Raw genomic sequence first — 23,624 nt, 5'->3', positions numbered from 1 at the left:
GTACTACAAACAACTGCTAGCGTGCATATGTCTCACACTGGTTATCTGGTACTACACATTAGATCAATTTTGCATGTGTGTGTTGAACTAGGTAAGTTATTGTACCAAAACGAGCAATTTACAAGTTGTTGTACCTATTTGCACCCACCAAGCAAATTCACGTACCGCGAGCGCAATTTACTCAAACATAAATCATGACAACTTACAGAAACTATAGCTGGTTTATGCGCTGTAGCTGTCAGCCTGTAAGACAAAATTCACTTCTAAAGGCCCACCACCCTAGAGTTTCTCAATGAAGAGCTTAATAAGATCCATTGATTACAAAACAAACACTTGAATAGAAAACCGTGTTTGGCTGAAAAGGAAAACAAAACAATTCTCCAACTACTTTGCTTCAAGAAAAAAATACACAGAACCGTAAGCATCAAAGTGCAAAGTTGATACCATATTTATGAAATTGCATTTATAGGGAGTATTTGATTTGTCAACAAACATGATTGACGTTAGCTAGCCTGAATAAAAGGCATTTCTGTGTCAAAATCAAACCACTTTAGAAGTGCTTAGCAAGCGATCAATACAGCAATCAATCAACAATTGAGAACTCATGATTGTGAAGCCGCCACACGATAGAAATAACAAAACTAAACTGCCAGTATCCAAGATATATATGATCGGGGTATTTACTAACCAGTACACAAATATTTATCTTTAAGTAAAACAAGCGCAGATAATAATTAGGTAGTTCAAAAATGCATTTCTTATTCATCCTAACCATTGTTTTATAGCAGGCTAATTTAGCGGTTGGCCCTCTCAACAGTTATATAGGGGCATCTATAGCGGCTAAATTATACGTGAGAGAAAAGAGCTAAAACTCTTCTCAAACAGATATAACCGGACATAGCGGCAGCTATAGTCGGAGATTTAAAACAACCTTGATCCTATCACAACATGGAATTCAAGGTCAAGCCAGTACACTAACTGCTTCACGAGTGAGAAGCCAACTGGGAAATAATTAACACTTAATTTGCCGATTCCAAAAAAGAGTCACAGGAAGTACAAGATATATAGGTTACTACTACTCCCTCCATTCCAAAACACGTTACATTTTGGAATGTAACAGATCAAGGGCTTCTCCAGTTAAAGCAACTAGATCCATGTCTATCAGAAAAACAAATTAAAATATACTTGTATAGATGAAATTGGGAATACATACCTTGTACTCCATGTCAGCTATACCTGATGCCAGATCCCCTGCGGAACAAGATAAGACAGGACCATTTCGAAGTACCCACCATCACTCCTAGCTGGCATACAACAACACATCCGAGCAAGTTCTTTCTCGTTCCAGTCTGAAAACTCATTCAGGCCAAAACGGGTCGAGTGCCCTGCGATGGCAGAATCAGCGTTTGCTGCATCAGTAAATTTTGCATTTGACTTGAATATTTTGAACCGCCTAGCCTCCTCCACCTCGTCCTGCTTGTATGTCCTGCCATGCTCCTTCATCCAATCCTTGAACCTTGCCCTCATGGCTTCATCATCCTCCATGTACTCTCGAACCACGGTCTTCTCGTCAGGCGTTGTTTCGTTGTAAGACGCCCTCTCTCGTATCAAGTCTTCCATCAACTGGTTGGAACGGAAGTAAGGATTTGTCTTAGTGGGTGTGTCCTCCTTCCGTGCTTCGTCTACAGACAGTATGAACTCGTGAGGGTCGAGGGCAATGTAAAATAGAAGGAAAGCTAAAGACGAGAAATGTGAAGGGTGTTTAACATGTAGCACGGGGAGTGGGTTCTAACCTCTTGAGGGGTTATCCCTTCGTGTGTACTTTTTTTTTCAAAATTCGATACAAATAGTTGTGAAAAAATCTGAAAAAAATATCAACAATGTAGAGTACAGTGATATCTATCGGTCCATTAAAAATCAAATTCAAATTCAATCTACACATCGAGAAACGAAAGGACAAAATTAGATGTGAACAGTACGTTGCTATTCATATGCTGAATTTGTCTTAGTTCAAAAAAAAATATGCTGAATTTGTCTTTTTTTTATACGTCGACGTGTGACTTGAGTTTGGAGCCAAGATTTTATGAAATTGTATAGATATTTTGTATGAGTGTTGTCAAAATTTTCCAGAATTTTCCATAACAATTTGGATGACTTTTAAGCAAACGAGGGTACATTCTTATGCGATCAAAATAATTTCCCATAACCATTGATGGTTATATGTGAAACATGCAGTCAAAGGCAGCTAGTTTCACATGGAGTACCTAAAAACTCACCTGTATCTTGCATCAAATGCAAAATTCCAGCAACCGCAGAGAAAACAACAACAGACAACGTAGCGGTAGCAGCGTCGGCATGTTCCGAGACCACATCCCTCTGCACCACGAGGAGGAGCAACATGAGCTTAGCTGGAAGTAAAACAAGGCTTAGATAGATATATACATCCATCCATCCGAGACAAACGATGAAGGGAATTTACCAAGTCGTGGAACCGGCGTGCTGATCTCCTCCCCGCCGGCGACCCCAGAGACCCCTGCACAACGATAAATTAACGAACGAAATAACGGGAGCAAGATGGAAACACGCGCGTGAATGTGTGTGTCTGTGGGATTGAAAAAGGAGGGAAACACACACACAGCAAGATTTGAAAGAAATTTACCATGCTGTGCAGACAACGGGATGATCTGGCGGCGAAAGCAGAGGTGTTGGCCGCCACAAGACTCTTACGACGGGCATCGGAGTAGAAGATCTGAGATGAGAAAAGATCAAAAGAAGCAGATTACTACTCCCTCCGTCTCAAATTATAATATCTATATTTTTTACACGATTTTCAATGGTATATTTTGACTATTGGTTTATTCATGTTGCGTTATTAACGAATGTGAAATTAGCATTACATAAAAGTAGTTGAAAATATAAATCTAGCGATATATCATGTATTATGATTAATATAATTATTAGTTAAAAGTTTCTGAGTTTGATTTACCAGGGATAGTAGACGATTAGCGATTCCCGATCCCGGCGAGGAGGAGGAACAGCGGATACTCCCGCGAACGAGAGAGCCCAGCAGCGACAACGACCTAAAACCCATATGCCTACCGCTCGCTCGATCTGTCTCCCCGCTGCCTCTCCGATCGATCGCCGCCTCAAACTTGTAGGGTTTTGGAAAGATGCAGAGGGCGCTCGAGGCGTCGAGGTCCACGTACGGGGCCCTGCCCGAACCAGTTTTTTTTTTTTTTTTTTTTTTGAGAATTACACAGTACAACGCAGATACTCACAACGCACGCGCACTCACCCCTATGAACACGCGCACGCAAACCCTATACCTATGAGCATCTTCGAAGACTGGGCTGGCAAATCTTGGAGAGATTAACGAAGTCACCACAGGCGCCTCGCTGTCGACAGGTACGTCGCCTACCACTGAAAGCACAATGTCGTTAAATCCTGAAAAATTCGCTCCCACGGGGAGTCGAACCCAGGACCTCAGGTGCTACTGAGGCTCTCCCGCCCGAACCAGTTTGATGAGGCAGGCCTATGATGGGTTCAATTCAGATTCAGGGTCGCCGCGCCAAATGTGTAGTTTGCCAATTGACCTGGATTCCAATTCTCTAGTGAATGAGTTCGTGCGTACTACTCCATGATGTATATGCAGCTTCTTGTTGCTTAGTTACATGCTTCCTTCGACTTGTGTACAGATTATTAGATTGCATTATGTTGCTTCACGATGACAGGACCTAGTTAACCGATCAATTAGTAGATTGAAAACGATTTTCTGACTCGATGGCGAGTGTTCAATTACATGTTTTGAAAGCATTCAAGCCAGTCCGAAAATGTTTTTGTTTTCTAAAAAAACAACCAATGATCGAAAGATTGCACACCAATATTGTTTGATGCCAATTGATCTACTGATCCACTTGCCACATAGGGCAGCTATTACTCCCTCTGGAATATAAATGCAACCTAATACAAATGTAATATATTATATAACTATAAATCTAGATAACTATCTGTCCAAATTTATAATCTTAGGATATGTCGCATCTCTATTACACTACAAGAAAAGGCATTTTTGCCGATGTTAGATACTTATTTTCGCAGGTGGACATAACCTTCGGATACAAATAGCCGTCTACGAAAATGTAAATCGGGGTGAAACCCGCTGCCCGCCTGCGAAAATCCATTTTTGCATGTGGACCACTTAAACGGTCTTCCTGCAAAAATACCCTTCATTTTTGCAGGCGGACCTCCGCCTGCGAAAATACATAGGAAATATAAATAGAGGCTGCATACCCTAGATTTTTTTCTAAGTCCTCTTTGCCTCACCTCTCCCCTCCCCGCAACTCTCCTCCTCTCCCCGGCGCTGATGGCAGCGGAGGGCGGCGGCTACCGGTGGAGGCGGCGGCGGAGGGCGGTGGCCGGCGGCACTCCCCTCCCTCACTCCCTCCCAGATCTGGCCTGAGGGGGGCGGGGGGAAGGCGGTGGCCACGCGTACGGCGGCAGTGGAGGGCGGCGGCTACCGGCGGGAGGCGGAGGGTGGCGGCGAGCGGCGGCGGAGGAGGGTGGCGGCGGCTCCCGGCCCCTCCCTCCCTCCCAGATCCAGCGGCGGAGCATGCTACTGTACTCTTGCTCTATTATGTACACAAGCAAAAAATTTCCATCTCGAATGTAATCCTTTATTTTTGTTGCACGACACCACATTTGACAATTACAATCACCTCAACCAATCCTATGTGAACGACTTCGATGACCAGTACAAATATCACTAGAAAGAGCAGCATCTTAGACTGTGTTTAGTTCACACCAAAATTGGAATTTTGGTTGAAATCGGAACGATGTGACGGAAAAGTTAAAAGTTTGTGTGTGTGGAAAAATTTTGATATGATGAAAAAATTGGAAGTTTGAAGAATAACTTTGCAACTAAACACGGCGTTAATGTAAAACTGCTTAAACGTTTCGCTGAAACCTGAATAGATTTTCCCTCACTAAAAGCACACAGCTCCAGTACTCTCAACTGAAGCCAGCGCCTTCTTGCTGATCCAGTAGATCTGAGTGAGCCGTCTTCTCATGTCTATATGAATGCCTAGCATGTGGATGATGGGAACATAGTGCCTCCATACGAAAAACAGAGCGATCTATTAGCACGTGATTAATTAAGTATTAGCTAATTTTTTTAAAAAAATAGATTAATTTGATTTTTTTAAGCAACTTTCGTATAGAAACTTTTTACCACAAACGCACCGTTTAGCAGTTTGAAAAGCGTGCGCGCGAAAAACGAGGGATTTGGGTTGGGAAACTAGAGGTCCGAACACTCCCAAAGCAATTTTCTATTTCATTCACCCTAAAATATAGCAAACGTAGAACTAGCCAGTTTAAATTCATACTATAGGGTAGATATCCAATTTAAAACGAATAAAAGGCTCAATTTGCTCTCTAGTTGCCACGACCATTTAAGATCCATGCAAATTTCATTACAGTTGACTAGGATTAGTGGGGTCAACGACGTGGCCGGCGAAGAGCACCGCACCCGACGACTCCTCCACTACAAAGAAGGCGAACGGATGGTCGGCGACGAAGTCCACCGGCGCCGGCGCCGGAGATGGCCGCCTCGCCCTCCCTTTCATAATAACCACCGTGGCCGCCGCCACCTCCGTGCCCTCCTCGTTCACCTCGATCGCTGCCCCATGCAGGACGTCCGACACGAACAGCGGCGGATCGCCGGAGTTGCCCTCCTCCAGCACGTCGGACAGGTCGGCCGCTGCCGGATCGAACACGGCCCTGACCCCGACACCCTGGAGCGCGGTCTTGATGCTGCCGTCGAAGGAGAGCTTGAACCTGGGGATCCTGAACTCGCCGACCTTGACGCGCTTCTCCGGCATGTGCTCCCGGAGGAAGACCTCGCCGCCGCCGGCCTCCATCCTGTCGGCGAGGGTCCACAGCCCGTTGCGCTCGTCGGGGAGGAAGACACACAACGAGTACTGCGGTTGCGTGTGCGTACGGGAGGCACGCGTGTTGTACGGCATCTTGAGCACCTTGAACCCGTCGTACGCGGCGACGTACTGGTCGTCGCCGCTGCGCATGAAGTCCGCGTCGACGTCGCCGCCGCCGCCGAGGATGTGGAACTTGTCCTTCTTGGTGTCCTGCTTGCGGAATGGCGTCTGCCATGTGGCGTTGAAGTAGATGGCGCTGGCGACCACGAGCCGCGTGTCCGTGCTCACCGACCCCGGCGGGAGGATCGTGTCGATGAGGTTCTCCGTCGCCGCCGCGACCCAGCTGTTGATCTCGTTCCTCGCTTCCTCCGGCTACACGCGTCGCGCATGTCCGTTTCAATGGAGATCGTCATTCGTTAATGGCGTGACATTAGATTGATATAGATCGATGATTCGATCACTTACGTTGGCGAGGAAGTCGACGGCGCGCGTCGTGGCTTGGAAGGACGCGGCGGCGGCGTCGCGGAAGGCCGGCTTGACGTTCCTCCTCCGATCGTGCCAGAGGCCGCACGCGTGCGCGACGCGGGGCCCGCCCGTCGCCGTGCCGGAGCCGCCGGGGAGGGCGCGCACGATCTCGCCGGCGTCCTCGGCGAGCGCGTCGCGGGAGGACGGCGCGCCGAGGGCGGCGAGCAGCTCGGCCAGGGTGGTCCCCCGCGCGCCGGCGGTGACCACGGTGAGCGCGGAGTAGATGGACAGCGGCGAGAACACGAGGTTGCCGCCGCCGACGCTGTCCTCCTCCAAGGACAGACGCTCGGCGAGGCGCAGCGCCATCCCCGCCAGGCCGGAGGCGGCGCACCGCCGCGAACACGCCTGATCCGTGGCCGAACTGTTTCCTCCCTCGCTTCTTGGAGAGCCCGATTCCGGTCGAACACCACCAGTCCACCACCGCCTGCTTCCACCACGGCGAGCGATCTCCCCGAGACGGCGGATCATCGAGCGAGGCGAGAGGAGAATTCGAGCGGAGGAGGAGGAGGAAGAGGATCCGATTCCAGGAGAGGCTACACAGATCAGAAACGCGTGGAAATCACGAACCAATCTTGCAGAACGGAAGAGAGAAAAAAAGGGGGAAAAAATTAAACGTGGGGAAAAAAAAAGATAAACCAGGAATCCGGCCGGGAGCACGTACATGGGAAGCGGGGCTGGAGCTGGTCGTCGTGGAAGAGCTCGCCGCCGGCGAGCACAAGCACCGCAAGCACGTAGACGAGGAACAACACGACGAGACCCTGGATCGCGCACCACCGCCGGCGCGGCGCCCCGGCCGCCGGTGGAGTCGCCATTGGACGGGAGGAGACGCAGGAAAGTTTTACTACTAGTAGTACTGTAGTAGGGACGAGGAATTACGGGGGGGCGTGTGAATGTGGGCGTGGACGCGGTGTATGCACTCCTCTCACGTGCAATGAGAGACTCCAAGGCTAAGGTATTGTCATTTAGAGCGTGGACCGTGTCCACGGGGGATAAACGCGTGGACAGGTTGTGACTGCTGCTGTTTCGGTGAGCAATTGGGCATTCCGTTGGGTGGTGCGGTGGGGCCACCCTTTTGACCTGTCTAGTACTCTAGTCAACACCTGAGGTTGACCTGTTTAGGGCTGTGTTCCCCATTGCTTCCCTACCGGTGTACTACGGAAAACGGAGCGGTTTATTAGCGCGTGATTAATTAAGTATTAGCTAATATTTTTAAAAAAATAGATTAATTTGATTTTTTAAGCAACTTTCGTATATAAACCTTTAAAAAAAATACACCGTTTAGCAGTTTGAAAAACTCGCGCATAGAAAACGAGAGGAGGGATTAGGAAGAGGGGCAGCCGAAGACAGCCAATTGTTTGCTTGCCGGTATAGTACGAAAAACCATGAATCGGGCACCTGGGTTTACGGGGTCCGCTGGTCAAACTATGAATCGAGCACCAGGTGGTTGAACCGCGGTTCAATTTTTATATATAATATATGTTAAAGCTATAAGGCAACTGCTAGGACAGCCGGATTCATGTGAGGATATATTTCTTTCATTTTTTGCCAACTGAGTGTGCATGGCAGACTAATTGGGCCACATTAAGGCCATTAAACGACTGTTGTGGCCTCATCAGGTTTAATCGGTGCTGGTTTAATAGCCGGTTCAAGGTAGTTTTACATGTATGTCCGGTCTTACATTCGAACCGAACCTTGAAGATCTTTGGTTTCGATTTTTTCCAGTTGAACGGTCGGTCCGATCTGATTTTTTTTTACTATGAGTTGACAGTGACAGTTGTCAATCTGACATATATTATGGATGGCAATTTTCACGACATAACTGACAGTCTCACAAAATATTCAATATGACAAATATTACAGTTGGTCATTCATCTCATCGAAATTAAAATACTAACCACAAAATGCTGAAGGGATAATTCATTCCATTCATTTAAGATTTTGAACAAACATACATACACAACAAAAGATCATTCCTGTGCCATATAAATTTCAGATAACACAAAAGGCGAGGCAAACAGAATATCCATATCGATCTAGCCTGAACCAGATAAGAGCAAGGATAATAAGAACGCCAGCAGTGGGCGTTATACTAGTGACACATCACCTAAAGCCTTCACTTATATAATAGGCCGGCTGATAGGTTGGTGGTTAATCTACCTTTGATAAATATTTAGGTATTTAATGCATGCATGAGATATGATCAATTGTGGCTATTTCATCAAACAAGATACACATGCTCATGGACTGTGGTGTTGCTGGGGGAAACCTGGCTCCAGTCTCTAGATCTGTATGTGAAAGGAAGGATGGCAGTAGGACGATCTGAGGTGGCGGCGGCGTGACGGGCTGAGTCGCCGGCGGCGAGACCTCCAGAGACGCTGGTACAAACGTCCTCTTGCTTTGCCGTTCAACCTTGCTGTGGTTGCTATGGTTTGGGGACAAATGGCGTCTATGGTTTGGAGGAGGCAATTTGAGGACGAATTTGGTGGCATGGGGATGGATTTGAGTGTTTTATACTATGAATTGTAGCAGGGGGGACTCTATTTGGAGGGAGGCTGGGGCAATTTTCCGCGTAGAGGAGGCGAGCTAGGGAAGAGGGCGGCGGCAGAGATGCATGGGATCGGAGGGAGGAACAAAGCAGCGGCTTAGAGCACCCGTAATAGTAAAGTAAGGTGCTATCTATAAAATATGTACATCTCAGCAATAGACTAGATTAATAGTAAACCACTTCAATGGTATATATATATGGGTATCTATAGCTCTCTAATGCATTGCTTCGTTTTTCTCTATAGACTATCTCCAGATTAGTAGATAGCTTTGCTCTCTCTTTTCATTGAATCTCTTCCAAGTAAGAAAATATGCTGACATGGATCTCTTGTAGAGAGCCTATAGATAACCATTGTGGGTGCCCTTAGAGCACCCGCAATGGTAAAGTAAGGTGATATCTATAAAACATGTACATCTCAGCAATAGACTAGATTAATAGTAAACCATCTTAATAGTATGTCTACATGGGTATCTATATCTCTCTCATGCATTGCCTCGTTTTTCTCTATAGACTATCTCTAAGTTAGTAGATAGTTTTGCTCTCTCTCTTCATTTAATATCTTCCATGTAGGAAAATATGCTGACATGAATCTCTTGTAGAGAGCCTATAGATAACCATTGTGGGTGCCCTTAGCGCTCGCACCGGGCTGGAAAGCGAGAGATTTTTCTCAGACGATGCGCTTCAACCGAGCGATAGAGGAGCCGCCCGCTTCATTCTCTCTCTTCTCTTCTCACTCCTCCACCTAGGATTTTGATGACATGGCAAACCCTTCAGCCTGCTGATTAGGACTTATTATACCTGCTCTAAGCAACAGAGCAAATAACATCACTACACAGGCCGTGTTTAGTTCTTTAATATTTTTTAAGTATGTGGACACATATGTTTTTCGGACCAAGCCTGTCTCATTGAGGCCAGACTTTCTTCTTTTTTACTCTTATGATGGGCTTGGACCTAATTCAAATGAAGGGCATCTACGCTGTAGCAAGAAAACATGGACCATGCAAATATAAAATTTCTATACCAAATATTTCCGTGTATTTCTCTCAAAGAAAATTATGTGTATAAATTTGTATACTAATTGTTTCTATGTGTAAAATTGCTACAGCAAATTTTTCCATGGTGTAAAGTTTGCATACTAAATGTGTTTATGTGCGTAAAATCCCTACACTATTTTTTCTATGGTATAAATTTTATATTTGCAAAGTCTATAGGTATATAGTATATGCCTACAAAGTTTATACACACAAATGAATTAGGCTAAAATATTGTGGGTTGTATCTATTGGGCTGCAAGCGAACGAGCCAGCTAGCACGTCGGTCGAAAGTAAAAGGTGCCCACGCACACGGACTGGACTTGTCGGAATTTACCCGCTATTGTGTTCATGCTACGCGAACATTCGTATACTAGACGCGCCCCTTCTGCACTGTGCTTCGTGTACACTGCGCGCAACGATAAGTTGATCAATCTCAACTCTAGCATTGACAAGGGATGCTCTTATTTTAGAGTTCTCTATCTTCAAATCATGAACAGTGGAAGGGAAATCCAAAACAGCCCTCGCGTCGCCCTCGCGCGGCGGCTCGGGGGCGAAACCCTAGCCGCCGCCGCCCCTCCTCCTCCCTCCTCCGTGCTTCGCCGCCGCCGGAGCTTGTCGACGGCAAAGCCGGGCGACGCGCTGGGATGGCGGCGGCGGGGCCATCATCCTCGGCTCCGTCTCGTCCCGGCGCGGGCGTGGCGACGATGGCGGCGGGACGGCGAGGTCGTGGCGATGGGACTGTGCGGCGGTGGGGCTCTCCACCGCGACGGCGGCGTGGCGGTGGGGCTCCCCGTGGCGGTCGGCTCCGGCGACGGCGACGGGCGACGGAGTCGCCAGATCCGGTTGCCCCTCTGGCCGGGGTGACCAGTGACGGGCTTGGTCGACTCCGACGCCGCTCGGGCGTAGGCGGATGGACCGGTGACGGGCTTCTCCGGCGTGGGCTCGTCGGCGGCGGCTCCAGTCCGGCTCTCGGTGGCGCGCTCCGGCGCCGGCTGCCGCTGACCTGGCCGGGGGCTGCCGACCTGCTGCGATTTTGCCGGCGACGGGGACGGCGCCTCCATCTCCCTCACTCCTATTTCTCCAGATCCGGTTCCCCTCTTCTTTAGTTGTTCGTCTTCCAGTGCTCACCGGCGGTGTGGCGCCCGCTGCCCTCTTCTTAGGTCCTCCTCCCTTCTTAGGCTAGGCTGCTTCCAGTCATTACCGGGGAGCTCCTTTGTGTGGTAGGGGTGGCGGGTGGAGTTGGTTTCCGGCGTCCTGTCTCGCTGGTCGTCGGCCGCGCCGTAGGTTTGCTGCAGTTGGGTTCCTGTGTGTGAGGTGATCTCTGGTCGAGCTGCAATGTGATTGACTGTTGAGGCAGAGTCGGAGCTGCTTGTCTTGCAAGCTCGGCAACGATGACCCTCAACTGACGTCCAGGCAACACGATGAGGGTTTGGTGGTGGAGCAATTTGAGAGAGTCTCGGGTGAAAACCTTGCCTAGTGTTTTTCTAGGTTGATGATATCAACGCCTGTGGGTGCCGTTTCCTCCTTGGAGGTATCATCATGATGGCTCTCTCTCCCTTCAGGTGAAAACTGGGTTCCTTTTGGAACGGGCGTTGACAGCATTATTGATGTTGTTCCCTTGTTGAAGGGTTCGCTCAGAAGGTTTCTGCTCCGCTAGAGGATGTTTGGTGGTTCTGGAGACCTCGTGCATTATGTTGTCGAAGCTACTTGCCTTGGGCAAGCTCGGCAACGATGACTTTTGTGAGGTCTCAATAGTTGCTTTCTTTTCCTTTTCTGTATAGGTTTTCGCCGGTTTCCCATTTAATTAACTGTGCTTGTTTGGTTTTTGGGCCCGGTTTCTCTTATTAACTGGACCAATTCTCTTCTTCTATAAATTCCGGCAGGAGAAACTCCTGTCGTCGGTTCCTCAAAAAAAAAATCATGAACAGTGTAGACAAATACGGCGTTGTCACCGGTTCATATCACTACCAGATATTGCATCCATCGTTTTGCTCATTCAAAAATGAAACAACCAAGGGTGTGTTTAGTTCACGTTAAAATTAAAAGTTTTGTTAAAATTGGAACGATATGATGGAAAAATTGGAAGTTTGTGTGTGTAGAAAAGTTTTGATGTGATGGAAAAGTTAGAAGTTTGAAAAAAGGTTGGAACTAAACTCGACCCAAATCAAAATGGTTCAAACATTAAAGTAATCGACCAAATGACATTCACAAACTACTCACCCGAGCCCTTGCACAAGATAGCTAGGAACCTCCGAGATGGATTGTTCTCGCGCCATGAAATCCACCGGCCTCTGAACCAGAATCACAAATAACAGCAGGCGAGTAATTAAGTGGCCTTTTTTCCCTGAATTGAATAAGAGATGCAAAGGTTTTACCTTACTTGGATATTTGAGACGCCGACCGTGCTGTGCTCCCACTCGAGCCTGCCATTGCTTCGCTGCTGAACCTCGCTTCAAGCTCTCCGCACAATGTCCCCTGCAACCCACTTCGTGTGCTAACATGACATGCCAATTTGCTGCAGTGGTGAGGTTCACCTAACTGCAACCCTAGTCGACAGGGGCTGTAACGTTTTAGCCCCATCCAAACCCCTCTTGCATTTTTTTTTGAACGGCTGCCGCCTGCCTGCATCAGGCCTTGTTTAGTTAAAAAAAAACTTTTCACCCATCACATCGAATATTTAGATAAATGCATGAAGTATTAAATGTGGACAAAAAAAAATTACATAGTTCTAACGGAAATTACGAGACAAATCTTTTAAGTCTAATCGCGCCATGATTTGATAATGTGGTGCTACAGTAAACATTTGCTAATGACGAATTAATTAGGCTTAATAAATTTGTCTCGTAGTTTCCAGGCGGAATCTGTAATTTGTTTTGTTATTGGTCTACGCTTAATACTTCAAATGTGTGTCCGTATATCCGATGTGTCATGCCAAAAATTTTTGTTCACGAACTAAACATGACCTAAATCGGGAGAATTTAGAGTATTTACTACCCAATTCGCGTGCCCTCTATAATATGTCATTAGGACTACTAATTAGTCTATTTGGTAACATTTTCTCTGTTTTATATATTTCTCATTTCTTAATCCCATTTGTATTTTTTTTCAAGCTTTGTGGACCATTTTGCCCCTGGGCCACATGTCAGAACAAAGGGAGAGGTTTTCTCTTCTCTGGATCGATCGATCTCTCCAGAGCACCTCCGCCAGTGACTGGCATACTCCGCCTCCAACGCTGAGTGCCACCACCCTACCGCCGAGTGCCACCGAGCACCGCTGCCGGAGCGCCACCACCCCGCTGCTGAGCGCCGCCACCAAGCACCGCCGCTGCCCCAGCTCGATGCCCCACCGCCGAGCGCCACCACCCCGCCGCCGAGCACCGCCGTCGGCCTAGCTCAATGCCCCTACCGCCTCCACTGCCGAGCGCCGCCCTAGCTCCAGGACTAGGAGAGCACCACCACCCCGCCGCCGAGCACCGCCACCGATCGCCAACACCGGCCTAGCTCGAATCAACTTTGCATCTCCTATCAAAGCAGATTTCGGTGCCGAGTTCCAGCAAGTGGTCTCTTAAGGCATTCCAGAAGACAAGGGTTACATGCCAGGAGGAACAATTACAAGCACTGGAGTTGGACATTGTTGATTCTGAGAACTGTGGCGGTGGGGGCGTCGGTGGTGGCGCTCGGCGGCGGCGGAGTGGTGGTGCTTGGCGGTGGCACTCCTCAGCGTTGGGGGCGGGGTTGGTGGCTCTCGGTGATATGGGCCCAGGGGTATCATGACTAGAGGGAGGAAGCCGTCGCCAGGACCACGTGGCATTGCCCCCGAGGGGAGTCGGACCGGGGTGGAGCGACAGCTGCCCCCTCCCAGTCGGTGGTCAGGCCGTCATGACCCCCTGCATGCACCTGCCAACATGCGCGGGTTAGGTAGGCACGCCTAGCGTGCAACTAACAGCACTTAATGCAGGAGCTGCAGCCCCGCCACGCCGCATTTAATGCGAAGTGCAGGAGTGGTTGACAGGCTGAGTGACGCTTGAGTGACCGGTGTGATAGGGTGAGTGCGCCTGCGCACTAGCCCTTTGTCAGGCGGCGTGTGGCCGATGCCGACTGGTCACATCATCATGATGAGAGAAATCGCGCCCCGTGTGCAAGTCGGGGACAATATCCCACTCTAATTTAAATTAGGGTATCCATTCCTTGGTGGGAACGGGTACCCAAAGTCTTTAGATGGTTAATGGGAAATGACGCACTCGTCCCCCGTGTTTCCTATTGTGATTTGATACGGCCATGCTGGAGCGCCGAAGGCATGATTTCCTTTGTCAGAGAAATAAGACGTGTAATAAAAGTAAATGATGTCTTCCTTCTTCCCTAGGTAGATCGTTTGGGCCACTGTGGTAACCCCTTGAGGTATAAAAGGAGGTCCAGGCCTAGTGAAAAAGTGGAGGATGACTCTCGGATAGAACCAACAAGTACATCGCGCTCCTCACAAATCAAACATACACAGGAGTAGGGTGTTACACTTCTCAACGGCCGGAACCTGTATAAATCTATTTTCTCTCATTGTTCTCGAGAGGCCCGACCCCTCTTTCTACCAACCCTCGATTCTCACCCGCTGCCCCCGGCCGAACTGAAAGGGGGCCCCTTTAGTCCCCTGCTCTAGGAGTTCACTCTCCGACAGCGGCACACGTCGGCGGGGTTGGCGGCGCACGGTGACAGGGTGGTGGCGCTCGTGGCCCGCTACGGCGGAGTGGATGTCGATGCTCGGGCAGAGAGATCGATCGATCCAGACTTTGTTCTCACCCTTTGTTCTAACAGGTGGGTCCAGGGGCAAAACAGTCCACAAAACTTAAACAAAATACAAATGGGATTAAGAAAAGAGAAATACATGAAAAACAGATAAAGTGGTACCAAAGAGACTAATTAGCAGTCCTAAGGATATATTATAGAGGGCATATGAATTGGGTAGTAAAAAAGTTGAGGCATGCGAATTGGATGGTAGAGATGTTGGCGGTTTATTTTAACTTTAATGCCTTTTTTTCCTATTCGATCATCGGAGATGCCACCATGATTAGATCTAACACGCCAGAATAGGGAGCCAACGTAAAAGATACTCCCTATGTCCCATAATATAAGGGTGTGTTTGGGTCACAGTCATACATGGATGAGATATGGCCATCTATACTTTGTTGGATATGTCAATCCAATTTTTTGTTTGGTTTGTATAGATATGGCGATCCAATTTCTTGGTTGGAGGGATATAACATGGATGGGAAAAGCCAAAAGTTAGTGAGACCAATTTGTCATATATATTTTTTTATCAAAATATAATCATTCGAGATATTGTTTTAAAGATTTAATTATAACAAATATAATGGTGTAATCAAATCATAAATTGGATAAACGGTTTAGGAGAAAAAAAATCATTTAGAGCTTGCTTAACAAGAAATTAAACCAACCACAACCAATCAGAATATGACACATCACCTAGACCAAAACTGAGTAGCTTCATCCAGCCAAATCGATCGGATGCACTCATCCAGCATATTGAGGGAATATTTCATATTGCAGGTCGCCCCATCCATCATGCCCTCCAATCAAACAACACGAAAAATCGGGCGGCCATCTCCCATTCAGGCTCATCCACCCAATCGAACACACCCTAAGAGCTTCTGGGTGAATGTGATATATCCTAGTACTATAAATGATTTTAGGTGGATGCGACATATTAATATGAATGATTTTGAGTGGATGTGACATATCCTAGTACTTCACCAAAATCCCATATATTATGCAACAGGTATACGTAGTACTCCATCCGTTTCACAATGTAAGTTATTCTAGCATTTTCCACATTCATATTGATGTTAATGAATCTTTATTAACATTAATATGAATGTGGGAAATGCTAAAATGACTTACATTGTGAAATAGAAGAAGCAGTAGATATGATGTGCGGCTAGACATGTTTAATTAGGTTGTGACCAGTACGGATCAAGTTTTTATCTACAAATCAATAGCTAATGTTGGATCTGATGGACGAGGAATAACCGAATAACCTATTTTGAATAAGTTATCATACAGGCCCACGTGAAGAACAATATGTTTTCTGAAAGAACTTAAATATCTATTTCCCATCGCAACTTCGCAAGCCAAGGTACGGTACTTTGTCCGCCTTATGCAGTCCATTTAACTACCCACGCAGTTTTTCTTAACAAATCAATCGCAAACTCTAATTAACTGAAAAAAAAGAGAAAAATTCTCACTTTGCTTTTTTTGGGAATTTTCTAATTATCTAATGTTTGAGAAAAAAAAAGAGAATTTAGCGTGCAGTCCATTTAAATACCCACGCAGTTTCTCATTAGAAGAGCAGTTTTTCTCTTTTTTTTTGGAAATTATCTTTGAGAATAAAAAAGAGAAAACAGTTTTTTTTTTTTTGGGACGGATAGAAGTAGACATTAGCGTTAAGACTCGAGCAATTTCCAAAAACAATGATACTATACTTCTGTTGACTAAGATTTCGTCGGGTCAACGACATGCCCCGCGAAGAGTACCGCGCCCGACGATTCCTCCACCACAAAGAAGGCGAACGGATGGTCGGCGACGAAGTTCTCCCTTGGCGGCGGCGGCGGCGCATACCGCGCCGCACCTTCCATTAACACTGCCGTGGCCGCCGCCGCCTCGGTGCCCTCCTCGTTCACCTCGATCACGGCCTTGTGCAGGACGTCCGACACGCGCAGCGGCTCGCCCTCGATCATGTCCGGCAGCTCGGCCCGATCGAACATGGCGTTCACCCCGACACCCCGGAGCGCGCGCACGACGCTGCGGCTGAAGGAGAGCTTGAACCTGGGGATCCTGAACTCGCCGACCTCGACGCGTCGCACCGGCATGTGCTCGCGGAGGAAGCCCTCGCCGCCGCCGCCGCCACCGGCCGCCGCCATCCTGTCCTCGAGGCTCGACAGGCCGTCGCGCTCGTCGGGGAGGAGGATGTACATGGAGTAGTACCGCGGCGAGGGCTGTGGCGTCGCGTGGTCGTACGCGTACGGCATCTTGAGCACCTTGAACCCGTCGTGCGCCGCGATGTACTGGTCCTCGCCGGTGCGCATGAAGTCCGCGTCGACGGTGCCGTGGCCGTCGAGGAGGTGGAACTTGTCCTTCTTGGTGTCCTGCTTTCGGAATGGCGTCTGCCATGTGCCGTTGAAGTAGATGGCGCTGGTGACCACGAGCCTCGTGGCCGTCCCGACTGACCCCGGCGGGAGGATCGTGTCGATGAGGTTCTCCGTCGCCGCCGCAACCCAGCTGTTGATCTCCTTCCTCGCTTCTTCCGGCTGCATGGAGGATTGATCGAGAGGAGATCAATGGCGGGTGGGTTAGTGACATTAGATTGACATAGATTGCGTCACAATGTTACTGGCTTACGTTGGCGAGGAAGTCGACGGCGCGGACTGCGGCGTTGAAGGAGGCGGCGGCGGCGTCGCGGAAGGCCGCCTTGAGCTTCCTCGTCCGCTCGTGCCAGAGGCCGCACGCGTGCGCGACGCGGGGCCCGCCCGTCGCCGTGCCGCCGGGGAGGGCGCGCGCGATCTCGGCGGCGTTCTTGGCGAGCGCGTCGCGGGACGGCGCGCCGAGAGCTGCGAGCAGCTCGGTCAGGGTGGTCCCCCGCGCGCCGGCGGTGACCACGGTGAGCGCGGAGTAGATGGACAGCGGCGAGAAGACGAGGTTGCCGGCGCCGCCGTCCTCCGCGGAGAGCTGCTCGGCGAGGCGCCGGGACATCTCCGTCAGGCCGGAGGCGGCGCACCGCCGCGAACACGCCTCCGTGGTCGAACTGTTCCCTTCCTTTCGTCCGTCGGTCGTCGGAGAGTCCGATTCCGGTCGCCACCACCTCCCCCGACGTCTCGCGATCTCCCCGAGACGAAGCAGCAACGACCGAGGCGAGAGGAGGACTCGAGCGGAGGAGGATCCGATTCCAGGAGAGGCTAGACAGATCAGAAACGTGGAGATTAACGCCATGAAAACAACGAACAAATCGATCCAATTCGAATCCTGCAGAACGGAAGAGAGAAGAAAGAAACAAAGGGGAAAAGATAAAAGCCGTACAGGGCAAGCGGAGGTCGAGCGGGTGGTCGTCGCGGAAGAGCTCGCCGCCGGCGAGCACAAGCACCGCGAGCACGTAGACGAGGAACAACACAACGAAACCCTGGATCGCGCAGCACCGGCGGCGCGGCGGCGGCGGGCTCCCCATCGGACGGCGACCGCGGCAGCAAACCTGGCGGCCGGAGACGGAAAACCCTAACCCTAGAGGAAGCGCGCGACGGGCACAGCCGGAGCGGAGCGCCGGAGCCGCGGGTGGACGGCCGCGCGGAGGTCGGAGGAGACGCGGAGGCGGCCAGGCGAACCAACGCGATGGGTGAAGGACACTAGTAGTAGTAGAGGAATTGCGGGGCGAGTGAAGTGTGGCTAGCCAGCTGGGTGGGGTGGGGTGGCGTGGACCGTGGACACGGTGTATATGCACTCCTCTCATCCTCTGCCGTGCAATGAGAGCCTTCAAGGCTAAGGTAATGACAGTTGGAGCACGGACAGTGTCCACGGCGATAAACGCGTGGATGGGTTGGTGACTGCTGTTTCCGTGAGGTAAGGGCAGCACTGTAGATTGGCCAAATGGGCATGGCCCGGCCCCGGCCCGGCCCGGGCACGACTAAAGCACGGTCCGAGATCAGTCGGACTGGTATGGTCCGACCAACACGCCGTGTCGTGTCGTGCTCGTTCATGGGATGTACCTATGGCCTAGGCAATGCTAAAAAAGACTCCGATTGTACCGTGCCACTCCGAAGGCACGATCAGTCCATCGTGTTCGTCCTTGTAATAAGTTTATTTTCACTCTCTTATCTCTTTGGGTCGAGTCTTATATAGCTCGAATAAGTCTATTTTGTTTCCCTCATCTCTTTGGGCTAGTCGTCGATTGATTACGGCACGCTGGAGCGTTAGGCCGAGCTGACACGTTGTATGAGGAAGAGGCCGAGGCATGGTCTAACGATCGGGTTAGGCCATTCTGTGTCTGTGTTGGGCCAAATCTTCATGCCCTGGGTCAGGTCGTCGAGTTGTGGGCCTTTTGGCCAACTATAAGCCTGACCCTCATGTGGTGGGGCCACACCCTGTTGACCTATCTACTCAACATCTAAGGCTGTGTTCGTTTGGAGAGGTCGGGAACCCCTTCCCTCCGCACGGAAAACAGAGCGATAGATTAACACGTGATCAATTAAGTATTAGCTATAAAAATTTGAAAAATGGATTAATATGATTTTTTTAAAGCAACTTTTTTATATAAACTTTTTACAAAACATGTACCATTTAGCAGTTTTAAAAAGCGTGCATGCAGAAAACGAGGGAGGTGGGTTGGGAACCCATGAGGAAGAACACAGCCTACGGGTGTGTTCGGCAACCCCTTTTTCCACCCATCTCCCTCGTTTTTCACGCGCATGCTTTTCAAACTGTTAAACAATGTGTTTTTTTTCAAAGAGTTTCTATACGAAAGTTGATTAAAAAAATCAAATTAATCCATTTTTCTAAAAAAATAGTGAATACTTAATTAATCACGCGCTAATGGACCGCTCTATTTTTCGTGAGTACTGTTTCCGGTGGGAACTGGAAATGGCAAACACAGCATGTGTTCGGGAGGGCTGGTTCCCAGCTCCCTCCGCCTTGTTTTCCGCGCGCACGCTTACTAAACCTAAATGATGTGTCTTTTTGCAAAGTTTCTATACAAAAGTTGCTTAAAAAACCATATTGTTCTATTTTGAAAAAAAAATAGCTAATACTTAATTAATCACGCGCTAATGGATCGCTCCGTTTTCCGTGTGCGCACTGCGCTGGTTGGGAACTAGCTCCAACGAACACACTGCCGCTCCCTGCCACATCGCCGGCGCTGCCTCCGGATCCGGATGGGTGAGGGGCGCCACCACCGGGGAGTGCAACGCCAAGCTGCCACCGCTCCCGCTCGCCGCCCGCTCCACGCCCATGAGGTGTAAAGATGGAGAGGGAAACGAGGATAATGATGAGGAGAGAAGTTAATGAGGATAAGGATGGGGAGGTGAGAGAGATGGAGAGAGATGATAAGGATGAAATTTTTGGTTGAGAGGGAAAAGATGTATGAGGAGGGAGGGGTATTTTCACGTGCGGTCCTTTTAAGAGGTCTGAATGCGAAAATTGATTTTTACGTGCGGCCCTTTAAGAGGTTCGCCTGCAAAATATGCTATTTTTGTGTGCGGAACTGCGGATCCTTAAAAGGTCCTCTTAAGTGTCCGCATACAAAAATAGGAGGACAATTTTTACAGACGCGACCAGTTACATCCGTATGCAATCTAAATAGTTTCTTATACTGGAAAATCCTTTTTTAAGTACTGAAAATTCTAACCCAAAACAGAAAAAAAAATGCACAACGTTATTGAATAGTCCGGAAAACGATTGAGATCAAACATTCCCCCCACCAAAAAGTTTAAAAACGATCAAGGGATTTGTATCTAGCTTCCACGCGATTTCTTAGTAAACCAAACTACTCATAAACTCAAATCGATACAAACAAAATGCTCGCTTTTGCTCTCAGATTTCCACTACCATTTTAAGATTTGTGCAAATTTCAATACGTGAATACCGAATTACTACTGCTTTGTGGGGTCAACGACGTGGCCGGCGAAGAGCACCGCACCCGACGTCTCCTCCACCACGAAGAACGCGAACGGATGGTCGGCGACGAAGTCCACCCGTGGCGGCGGCGGCGCCGCATTCGGCGCCGCACCTAAAAGAATCATCGCCGTGGCAGCCGCCGCCTCGGTGCCCTCCTCGTTCACCTCGATCACGGCGCGGTGCACGACGTCCGACACGAACAGCGGCGGATCGCCGGAGTTGTCCGCCTCCAGCACGTCGGTCAGCTCGGCCCGTGCCGGGTCGAACAGGGCCCTGACACCGAGACCCCGGAGCGCGCGCACGACGCTGTCGCCGAAGGAGAGCTTGAACCTGGGGATCCTGAACTCGCCGACCTCGACGCGCCGATCCGGCATGTGCTTGCGTAGGAACCCCTCGCCGCCGGCCGCCATCCTGTCCTCCAGCTTCCACAGCCCGTCGCGCTCGTCGGGGAGGAAGACGCACATGGAGTACCGTGGTGACGTCGCAGGCATGTCCTTCGGGACGGCGGCGGCGGCGGCGAACCGGCGGCGCAGGTGCTCCTTGGTGTAGACCCGGTTGTTCTCGTGCTGCGCCGCCGCGTACGGCATCCTGAGCACCTTGAACCCGCGGTGCACGGCGATGTACTGGTCCTCGCCGCTGCGCATGAAATCGGCGTCGACGTCGCCGCCGCCGTCGAGGAGGTGGAACTTGTCCTTCTTGGTCTTCTCCTTGTCGAATGGCCTCGCCCATCTGCCCTTGAAGTAGACGGCGCTGGTGACCACGAGCCTCGTGTTCTTGTCCACCGAATCCGGCGACACGATGCTGTCGATGAGGTTCTCCGTCGCCGTCGACACCCATCTGTTGATCTCCTTACAAGCTTCCTCTGGCTGATCGATCGGATCAAGAAGAGAGATTAGTTGCAAGAATTTAATGGAGATTAGATTGATAGATCGCGTCCTCTGTATGTGTTACTGACATTGCGGAGGAAGTCGACGGCGCGCGTCACGGCCTTGAAGGAGGCGGCGGCGGCGTCGCGGAACGCCGGCTTGACCGTGCGCGCGCGCTCGTGCCAGACCGCGCACGCGTGCGCGACGCGCGGCCCGCCGCGCTGCGGGGTGCCGTCGGGGAGGGCGCGCGCCATCATCTTGGCGACGCTCTCGGCGAGCTCCTCGCGGGACCCGGCGCCGAGGGCTTTGAGGAGCTCGCTCTGGGTGCGCCCGCGCGCGCCGGCGGCGACCACGGACAGCGCGGAGTAGATGGACAGCGGCGAGAAGACGAGGTTGCTGGGGCCGGCCTTGCTGGCGCCGCCGTTCTGCTGGACGCCGGCTGCGGCGAGGTGGTCGCCGCCGGTGGAGAGCTGCTTGGTGAGGCGCATGGACAGCGCCGCCATGCCGGAGCCGGCGAACGACCGTGCCCACGCTTCCATGGAGGAGAATTCGGTTTTTTTACGTACGCTGAAAGGATTACACGTAATCTATCCGTGGATTATATGTATCGCACCTGTATGTATATAAGGGACACATATGTCGTGTTAAACACGGTAGGATTTGAGCTGTTTTGCGGTCATCCACTAGATGCCTCGTATAGGGTACGTTTAATGGTACGTTTTTATGTCGTTGATGCTATTTAGCTCTATTTTCCATTCACTTGTAATTCGGTTAAATTTAGAGTTGAGTAATAAAGGAGAAACGGAATTGCTATATCTTTGTTGATAGTTTTTTCTCTCAAAAATCTGTCACTTTTCTCTATCCGTTCAATTTGACGCTAAGATTCGGTTTTGTATGTCCTGTGGCTGCATGGAATTGGACTCCAATGTCTGATCATTAACGTGTTCACACCATAAGACCCTTCTGTTACTCTTTTTACCCTTATTTAACGTGAAGTTCCCTCACAGAATATCGTATGATCCCACACGTACTAATCACATCGTATTTGCAGTATAATTGCATATGTAATTTTAGAGTATTTACGATGTAAGTCTGAAATCTACTTAAGCCCATTTGAGCCCACGTGAGCATCAGATTGTCTATGTGGCCCGTTTGTTTGTTTTGTATTTTGTTTGTGTATATTAATGTCATCCGTTAGATGTTAATTCAAAGGATAAGAAATCTGCATGATAGGAGGCTAAAAAATCTGTCACATGATGTATAAGCAGTCCAAGAGAGAAAAGTGCTCACAAAAAACAGAGTAATCTGCTTCCTGTGTTCTTGCTCTGCCTAGCGGTGAAACAATTTCCGAAATTTCGGTAATTTCGCCCCTCTCCAGCAAGCTCATATCTCGCCCAAAATTTTCCCTTTTTTGCATTTTTTTTTAAATTTGGTCAAATTTTATTTAAAATCATTCAAAATCAGTCAAATTTTCAAATAATTTCAGCCAAAAAAATTTGAAATTTCCGAAATTTCGATGCCCGCGGCAGAAATAGCAATTTCGAAATTTGAAACCCTGGGAGGAATTTTACTGCTTGAGAGATACATGAATTTTACACTAAATTTTTTGGTACCTTGAGGTACTTATGTACCTAGAAATTTTACACTAGAATTATAATACCTCAATGTACCTTTTCAAAAATAGTAAAATTATCCTATATCTGGACATCTAGTTAAATGTTATGAACCCTCAGAACCGTTGAATGTCCTAAGTATTGGTGCTTTTATCGGAAACTAAACAGTATAAAGTAAGCTGAACACACGAACGGTTTAGCATATACTACCTCCGTCCCAAAATATATCAACTTTTAGTTATAAATCTGGACACACATTTGTCCAGATTTATAGCTAAAAATGCTTACATTTTGGGACGGAGGGAGTATATTGTAATATCGTGTGTGCTACTGCTAGTACTCCCTCTGTTTCACAATGCAAGTTATTCTAGCATTTCCCATATTTATATTGATGTTAATAAATCTAGACATATATATATATATATCTATCTAGATCTATTAACATCAATAT

General features: G+C 49.1%; 4 protein-coding genes across 4 annotated transcripts; all 4 read right to left on the bottom strand.

Annotated features, from left to right (window-relative positions):
- Nucleotides 1–5,308: 5,308 nt before the first annotated feature.
- LOC127754002 (serpin-Z6B) lies at nucleotides 5,309–7,350 on the bottom strand. The gene is made up of 3 exons (XM_052279455.1): nucleotides 7,114–7,350; nucleotides 6,393–6,985; nucleotides 5,309–6,299 (listed from the first exon to the last, which is right to left on the bottom strand). The coding sequence occupies exons 1-3, from the start codon at nucleotides 7,262–7,264 to the stop codon at nucleotides 5,469–5,471; spliced, it is 1,575 nt and encodes a 524-aa protein (XP_052135415.1). The 5' UTR covers nucleotides 7,265–7,350; the 3' UTR covers nucleotides 5,309–5,468.
- Nucleotides 7,351–10,692: 3,342 nt separating this feature from the next.
- Nucleotides 10,693–11,091, bottom strand: LOC127754726 (uncharacterized). The gene has a single exon (XM_052280290.1). The coding sequence runs from the start codon at nucleotides 11,089–11,091 to the stop codon at nucleotides 10,693–10,695; it is 399 nt and encodes a 132-aa protein (XP_052136250.1).
- Nucleotides 11,092–15,964: 4,873 nt separating this feature from the next.
- Nucleotides 15,965–18,454, bottom strand: LOC127754003 (putative serpin-Z6A). Its single transcript, XM_052279456.1, has 3 exons — nucleotides 18,112–18,454; nucleotides 17,437–17,990; nucleotides 15,965–17,345 (listed from the first exon to the last, which is right to left on the bottom strand). The coding sequence occupies exons 1-3, from the start codon at nucleotides 18,254–18,256 to the stop codon at nucleotides 16,530–16,532; spliced, it is 1,515 nt and encodes a 504-aa protein (XP_052135416.1). The 5' UTR covers nucleotides 18,257–18,454; the 3' UTR covers nucleotides 15,965–16,529.
- A 2,149-nt stretch (nucleotides 18,455–20,603) lies between these two features.
- LOC127755603 (putative serpin-Z6C) lies at nucleotides 20,604–22,131 on the bottom strand. The gene is made up of 3 exons (XM_052281289.1): nucleotides 21,650–22,131; nucleotides 21,267–21,560; nucleotides 20,604–21,188 (listed from the first exon to the last, which is right to left on the bottom strand). Exons 1-3 carry the CDS (start codon nucleotides 22,097–22,099, stop codon nucleotides 20,670–20,672), a joined length of 1,263 nt encoding a protein of 420 aa, XP_052137249.1. The 5' UTR covers nucleotides 22,100–22,131; the 3' UTR covers nucleotides 20,604–20,669.
- Nucleotides 22,132–23,624: the final 1,493 nt, after the last annotated feature.

Source organism: Oryza glaberrima, chromosome 11 (genome assembly GCF_000147395.1).
Source record: "Oryza glaberrima chromosome 11, OglaRS2, whole genome shotgun sequence".
In the NCBI taxonomy this organism is placed as follows: Eukaryota; Viridiplantae; Streptophyta; class Magnoliopsida; order Poales; family Poaceae; genus Oryza; species Oryza glaberrima.
The sequence above is the reverse complement of the archived record's forward strand: the minus strand, read 5'-3'. Positions and strand labels throughout refer to the sequence as shown.